The 7,500-nt window shown below is 48.1% G+C and overlaps 2 protein-coding genes across 2 annotated transcripts in view; both read left to right on the top strand.

Moving 5' to 3' along the window:
- The window catches only part of LOC125033009, an 11,066-nt gene extending 5,556 nt beyond the window's left edge, over positions 1-5,510 (top strand). Inside the window, exon 2 of the mRNA XM_047624458.1 lies at positions 5,378-5,510. Coding sequence (XP_047480414.1) covers positions 5,378-5,408 — 31 coding nt within the window. The 3' untranslated portion in view covers positions 5,409-5,510. The remainder of the gene's footprint in view (positions 1-5,377) is intronic.
- The window catches only part of LOC125032883 (protein peanut-like), a 115,265-nt gene continuing 113,207 nt past the window's right edge, over positions 5,443-7,500 (top strand). Inside the window, exon 1 of the mRNA XM_047624270.1 lies at positions 5,443-5,851. Coding sequence (XP_047480226.1) covers positions 5,576-5,851 — 276 coding nt within the window. The 5' untranslated portion in view covers positions 5,443-5,575. The remainder of the gene's footprint in view (positions 5,852-7,500) is intronic.

Genomic DNA, 7,500 nt, shown 5'->3' with positions numbered 1-7,500 from the left:
TACACACACACACACACACACACACACACACACACACACACACACACACACACACACACACACACACACACACACACATATATATCCCAATGCTGATGGGTATGACGTGTACGGACGTGCTTTGCCGACTGTGAGTACTTGTTTGATTGTTTTTACACATAGATGGCTACACTTGTACAAAGTCACCAATGAGCCAGTTATGAGTACTGCCTGTCTCGTCAGTTTACCATTTTCTTTGATTTACGAAATATTTTACGTTATCTTATTTTGCTGTTACTAATTTTAAAAAGCATTATGATAATTATAATGTTTATAATAAGAATAACACCATCGATATTCATAGCACTAGTAAAAAATACGTTTTTCCCATCATTTCAAATCAGGTACGGTCACAAGGTCTACTAATTGACTCATTTGTGGCTAAGCACTAGCAGAACCATCTATGGGCAGACATTTAACAAAAAATATAGAAAATAGGCACAGCATTTTCCCCATTTTTTTTTTTTTTTCCCGGCGGCATTGGGATATATATATATATATATATATATATATATATATATGTAATTATATATATAAATATATGTGTAAATGTATATAAATATAAATATATATAAATATAAATATATATATGTATATATATATAAATATAAATATATATAAATATAAATATATATATGTATATATATAAATATATATATATATATATATATATATATATAACGTATATATATATATACATATATATTTTTATATACATATATCCATATTATACACACACACACACACACACACACACACACACACACACACACACACACACACACACACACACACACACACACACACACACACATAAATAGATATAGATATAGATATATATGTACCCATATATATGCACACACACACACACACACACACACACACACACACACACACACACACACACACACACACACACACATATATAGATATAGATATAGATATATATGTACCCATATATATGCACACACACACACACACACACACACACACACACACACACACACACACACACACACACACACACACACACACATATATAGATATAGATATAGATATATATGTACCCATATATATGCACACACACACACACACACACACACACACACACACACACACACACACACACACACACACACACACACACACACACACACACACACACACACACACACACACACACATATATAGATATAGATATATATGTACCCATATATATGCACACACACACACACACACACACACACACACACACACACACACACACACACACACACACACACACACACACACACACACATATACATATGTATATGTGCGAACTTGCACTCGTGTGCGTTTGAATCAAAACACAAACGCATTCCGTTAGATTTCTCACCGGATCGAGTGCCTTCGGATTACTTGCGGAAGGTCATTCTGGATAGGGATGTGTCCGCCCGCCGTTGGTGCTTTTGCATTCGGGGCCCAGGTCGGCGGGGTGCTGGTGGGTGCGCCCTCGGCTTCGGGACCTGCGCGGGGGGAGTTGGGGCGTACTTGCTGTTGAAACTTCGCGACGGATGGGCGTCTTCTTTATCGGGGTTTTGGCGGGGTGTCGATATGTGTCGATGCGTAACTGCTGCCGGTAGTATTGTTGATCCTTGTGCCTGACGTGCGTTGGGGAAGGTTCTGCAGGCGATCGGACACGAGCTGTACCTGTTGTTATTACTGTCGTTGTTCGTTTCGTTTGTACTTTTTTTTAAATTGCTGTCATTTTGTTCCTTATATCCTTCTCCGCATCCTCATTACCACCACTACCATCATTATCTCCATCATCACACCATTACCATCATCACTATCATCACTATCATCACTATCATCACCATCATCACCACCATCGCCATCATCACCACCATCGCCATCACCATCACCATTACCACCATCGCCACCACCATCACCACCACCACCACCACCACCACCACCACCACCACCACCACCACCACCACCATCATCACCACCACCACCACCGTCATCATCATTGTTACGCTAGTAATATTGTTAATGTGAGTAATGTTAGTAGTGATGGTAATATTAATGTTCTTAGTCGATAACAGTCGTGGCTTTGCCTAAACTCCATGCAAATTCATCACAAACTTTTAAAGATATTGAACACGGAGACAAGTTGAAGTCTTGGCTGAAAGCGTACCAGTCACGTCTAGTCTTTTGGGGGGAGGGGGAGTGAATAAGTGAATGAGGGAATGCAAGAGAAATGAGTGTGTAAGAATAAAAATGCGAGATGCAAAGGGGGAGAAGCTGGTAAGTGGGGTGTAATCTCAAAGGGTTTCATTATTGTTTTTGTTGATTTGATTTTTGTGTTGTGTGTTTGACATCTCAAAGGATTTCTTGTCGTGGACTTGTGTCATGCATTCAGCCATTAGTCGATAAAAAGCCGTGTGTCAGCAAGAAAACAGACGTAAAAAAGAATGCAATTGGATAGGAATGATGCGTCGTGTCTGTGTGTGTTTTGTCTGTATCTGTGTTTGTGTGTCTTTGTGTCTGTATATGTGGGCTAGTGTGTCTTTTTGTCTGTGTCCTTGTGTCGACGTGTTAGTGTGTGTATATGCGCTCCTGTTTTGTGGAGGTCAGCCCCTTGGAATGAGGAAGTGACGCGCTTGAAGGCGCAGTAGCCGCCTGCCTCCGCGATCTCTGCGACGGCCCTCAGCTCCAATCTCGAGGCGCTGCGGGATGGATAGTCCGGGAGAGGCCCTTCGAGTGGCTCCTTCTAGAACATTCTGTCGCCGAGAGATTTGGTGTCAGTAATCCGGCCGGGACGTGCTCGGTTGCCCGGCATTTTTGTAACGTGATGTAACACGGTCCTTGGGCGTCTTCTCGCAGCTCTCTGCTTGCAGGCTTGTGTACCCTGTGCTTTTCAGCGCCGCTCCTTGCCTTCTCCCTCTCTGTCTCGCATTCTTAGTCTTCTCTTTTCTTTCCTTCTTCGTCTCTTATCTTTTGTCATTCACCCATCTTCTTATTTTTTGTGTTCTTCTCTGTGTATCTGGCACGCTCTCACTTCCCTTCGTGTCACGCTCTCGGGTTCGGGAACGCGAGCGATACGCCTTATCGGCACCACGTCTGCAGGGTTGTTTAAGCAAGCGATAAATGATTCGAGTGGGAGACTGCTTGTGTATTTTTATCCTGTGCCTTTCCTTCTTCCTTTTTTTTTTCTTTCTCTTTTTTTTTTTCTTTTGAAGGGGAATGATATTTTTATGTTATATTTCTAAAGTGGAACGAGCATACCAGCAGCTTTCAGAACCGGATTTTCTTTGTGTGATGTCAGCGTCTCAGATTTTTGTGCGAATTAGTGGCGTGGCTCGTTGGACTTGCCTCGGGGCCCATTTCGGTGGTGACTCCTTGGCTGGCCCTCTCTCTCTCGCTCTCGCTCTCTCTTTCTCTCTCGCTCTCTCTCTCGCTCTCGTTCTCGCTCTCGTTCTCGCTCTCTCTCTCGCTCTCGTTCTCTCTCTCGCTCTTGCTCTTGCTCTCGCTCTCGTTCTCGCTCTCGCTCTCGTTCTCGCTCTCGCTTTCGTTCTCGCTCTCTGTCTCTCTCTCGCTCTCGTTCTCGCTCTCTCTCTCGCTCTCTCTCTCGCTCTCGTTCTCGCTCTCTCTCTCGCTCTCGTTCTCGCTCTCTCTCTCGCTCTCGTTCTCGCTCTCTCTCTCTCGCACGCCCCCTCCCTCCCTCCCTCCCTCCCCCTCTCTCTTTCGCTCTTGCGCTCTTGCGCTCTCTCTCTCTCTCTCTCTCTCTCTCTCTCTCTCTCTCTCTCTCTCTCTCTCTCTCTCTCTCTCTCTCTCTCTCTCTCTCTCTCTCTCTCTCTCTCTTTCTTTTTTCCCTCCATCTATCATCCCTCTACTCCCTCTAACTCTCCTTTCCTCCCTCTCTCTGATGCTTTTCCAGTGCCTGAGGATGGGCAGCAGAGTGATACACCCGGCATGAAATCTGAGGGGGGAGAGGTAACGAAGGGAGTACATTGGAAAGTGGAGAAGGGGGGGAAGGGAAAAGGATGAAGTGAAAGGGGTAGTAGGGTTGCCGAGCCAAAGACTATTATGCAAGACGGGGGACGGTTCGAGGGCATAGGGGGTGGGAACGCAGGGTGAGGGGAGGGAGGAGAAAGGGTGAGGGAGAGGGGAAGAGAGGGTGAGGGGAGGGAGAAGAAAGGGTGAGGGGAGGGGAAGAAAGAGTGAGGGGAGGGGAAGAAAGGGTGAGGGGAGGGGAAGGTAGGGTGATGGGAGGGAAAAGAAGGGCAAGGGGAGGAAGCCTTCGTGTTTTCGTTTCCCTGCTTGCACGGTGTCATGTTGCTGGTGCTGGCATAACTGCACGGTCTCCTAAGTCTTGTGTTTTAATGAGAGGGAGGGGGAGGGAGGAAGAGAGGGGGAGAAAGGGAGAAGGAGAGGAAGGAAGGGGAGAGAGAGAGAGAGAGGGAGGGAGAGAGAGGGAGGGAGAGGGAGGGAGAGAGGGAGGGAGAGAGAGGGAGAGGAGAGACTGAATGAGTAAGAAGGTAGAATTGGATTTGCTTGTTTGCTAATTTCGTGGAGAAGTAATATGTTCATATATATTTCCTCGAAGAGCTGTAACATTCTTTTGGAGCAAGATTTTCGATAAATTTTAGAACAGCTTGCTTGCTGGAGATTGAATGGGGGATGGGGGGGGGGGCGGTCAGTAGAAGCGCTTCTGTAACATCCACGATCGTTGCATTCTTGAGCTGGACAGTGTTCAATGCAGGTTTAATTGTAGCTCATAAATTACTGTGCTTCGCCCAGAAACGGTGTTTGAATGACGGTTAATGATCTTTCGTGTGGATTCTTTGACTGCAGCATTTGAACAATTAGCCTTCATTCTCGGGCACCCGCCACCGCCTCCCCGCCAGGGCCAGTGACTCTCCGTAGAAGGGATGTTACCCGAGCCGGCTTTGGTGCCCTGAGCGGGAATACTTGATATGCAGGGTCGATCAACACGCCATTGACTCGCGCGGGACGTTCTGCGTCAGCCACTTCCTGTTTTTGCGTTTCTCGACGCGTAATGTTGATGCTATTCATGTGGATGGCGCTCGGGATCCGACGGCGTGCGGTGCTGGGGTGAGGGAGTGGGATGTGGGTGGGTGAAGGGGAGGGGGGGGGGTGTTGAAGACGATGCTGTTAGTCGTCGAGGAACGAAGCCATGATGCGATAATAGAACCGCGAGGGTGGGGGCGGGGTCTTGTGTGCTGTGAAAGGGTTATCCTAAAGTGAAACCAGCGGAAAGTGATTCAACATGTGCTACAGGGCCTGGTAACGCAGATGTATCGTGTCTAAATGTGTATGTTGTTTGCAGGACACAGGAGAGTAATAACACGAAACAATAACAGTGTAAAGATTGAGCCTAAGGCAAGTGATTGCCGCAGCGAAGTGGCAGAGAGTAGACTAAGTGTCTTGATTTTACCTGTGACTTGACTCACGTATTTGTGTTTTCCTCTTCCTTCAACCTGCCCTCGCCGTCTCCTGTGGGCGTACCGTGGGCGTCCCTCTCACCATGACCGACACCGCTCCGCCGCCCGCGCCCATCGCCATCCCCACGACTGCGGCCAACGGCGGGCCCCCTTCCGGCAACCCCCCGACGCCGCCCACGCCCGTGATGGACATGACGCCCTCCACGTCGCCGTCGTCGTCGCCCACCGCCACCACGCCCACAACGCCCCAATCCACCACCTCGGGCATCTCGGGCATCTCCACCACCTCCACCACCAACAATAACAACAACAACTCCAACGCCTCCACCGTGTCACCCAACTGCTCGCCGACATTAGCCGTGAGTACTGAGTTCTTTCCCCTTGTATTTGGTGCTCCTACTCCTGGTGGCGAGAACCGTCGCTTTATTCAGCTCTTACGGGTGTATTTTGATGCGAGCTTTCGTGAGTGTGTGTGTGAGAGAGGAGAGAGGGAGAGAGGGCGTCTCTAGAACCTCAACTGCCTCTTCTGTGGTTCTCAGGTGGCCTCTTTGAGTGTAAATACCGTGTGGCCCCGGGACGGCCCCTTCTCTTCCCTTCTCTTTCCTTCTCTTTCTCCTCTTCCTCTTCCTCTTCCTCATCTTCTTCCTGCATTATATCCACTTCATGTTCTCTTTTCCACCCCCTCCTCCTCCTCTTTCTCTTCTTCCATTATCTCCACTTCCCTGTCCTCTTCCACCTCTTCCCTCTCTTCCACCTCCTTCAACAGCTGGAGATGTTTAGACCTTGATTGCCTATGAATTCAGTCAATAATTACAAATTTGTCTTCACTTTCATGTCTTATATTTGGCGTTTAGATAAACAGGACATTTTTCGATTCATGAAGTAAGTTAAGGCGAAGAATGGAAAGGATAGGTATACGCAAGTATAGGCTTTTATGCCGCTGAGTTTGCTTAGAAAATTCAGTGTATGAATCAAGCTTGATAACAAGTAGGAACAAGCGTCCTCCGATGATTGCTGTCACAATGGCTGTAATCCTAGAGCCAATGACTGGCGTCTGCAAATGGAGCTGAGCTGTTACTGTCACTTAAGACTGTTCCCACTCATGTCATCGGAACATTCATTCACATCCTCTGCATCTCTTCTTCTCGCCCCCCTCCCCTCCCGCCCGCTTTATCCTTCCTTCCCGTACGCTTCCTATCGTTATTTTCCCTTCTCTACCCTTCCCTCTTCCTCTCTCTCGCTCCCTCTTTCTCTCCCCTTCCCTCTTCCTCTCTCTCGCTCCCTCTTTCTCTCCCCTTTCCTCCCCCTCCCTTTCCTTCCCCTCCCCTCACTTCCCCTCCCCTCACTTCCCCTCCCCTCCCCTCCCCTCACTTCCCCTCCCCTCCCCTCTGCTTCCCATCCATCCCAGGGCCCATCCATCCGGCCAAGGCTTCACTCATTCACCTGGCACGATTATCAGTCATTGTTCGTTGCCTCCTTACGCTCAAAAGCTCTATTGTCCATCTTTGACTCTTGCTTTTGGCCTTCACGGCGTTAACACTTGTGCGTGTGCCCCCCCCCCCCCCTCTTTCCCTCTCCTTCTCTCTCTCTTTTCCCTCCTACACTTGTACGCCTTCTGCCCCCTTTCCTCCTCCTCCTCCACCCCCAACACACCTCCAGCTCCCTCCACTTCCATTTCGGGGCTTGTGCTCTCGGTCTCCCTCTACTGTAAGATAACCCGCCCAAGCAGCTTCCCAGCCCTTGGAAATCCATACGGAGAGCGTTTCTCATCTTTCCGTCCCTCTCGTGCAGGGCCAATCCACCTTCATGCTTTTATGTACCCACTCAAGTCCTCCTGTGCTCATCTTATACCCACCCTAGAGTCATGCCTATTCTGTTCTGTTTTGTTTTTTTTCTTGGATTTAAACACCCTACCCTCTCTACCAGTGGTTCTTAACCCTTGGGTTCGCCAGGGATATATGCACGATTTTTTCCCAAATATACCCATTCAAAATGTTATCAAGTTATC

The sequence above is a fragment of the Penaeus chinensis genome, chromosome 15 (genome assembly GCF_019202785.1).
Source record: "Penaeus chinensis breed Huanghai No. 1 chromosome 15, ASM1920278v2, whole genome shotgun sequence".
Classification (NCBI taxonomy): Eukaryota; Metazoa; Arthropoda; class Malacostraca; order Decapoda; family Penaeidae; genus Penaeus; species Penaeus chinensis.
This window is presented reverse-complemented; position numbering and strand designations above follow the sequence as displayed.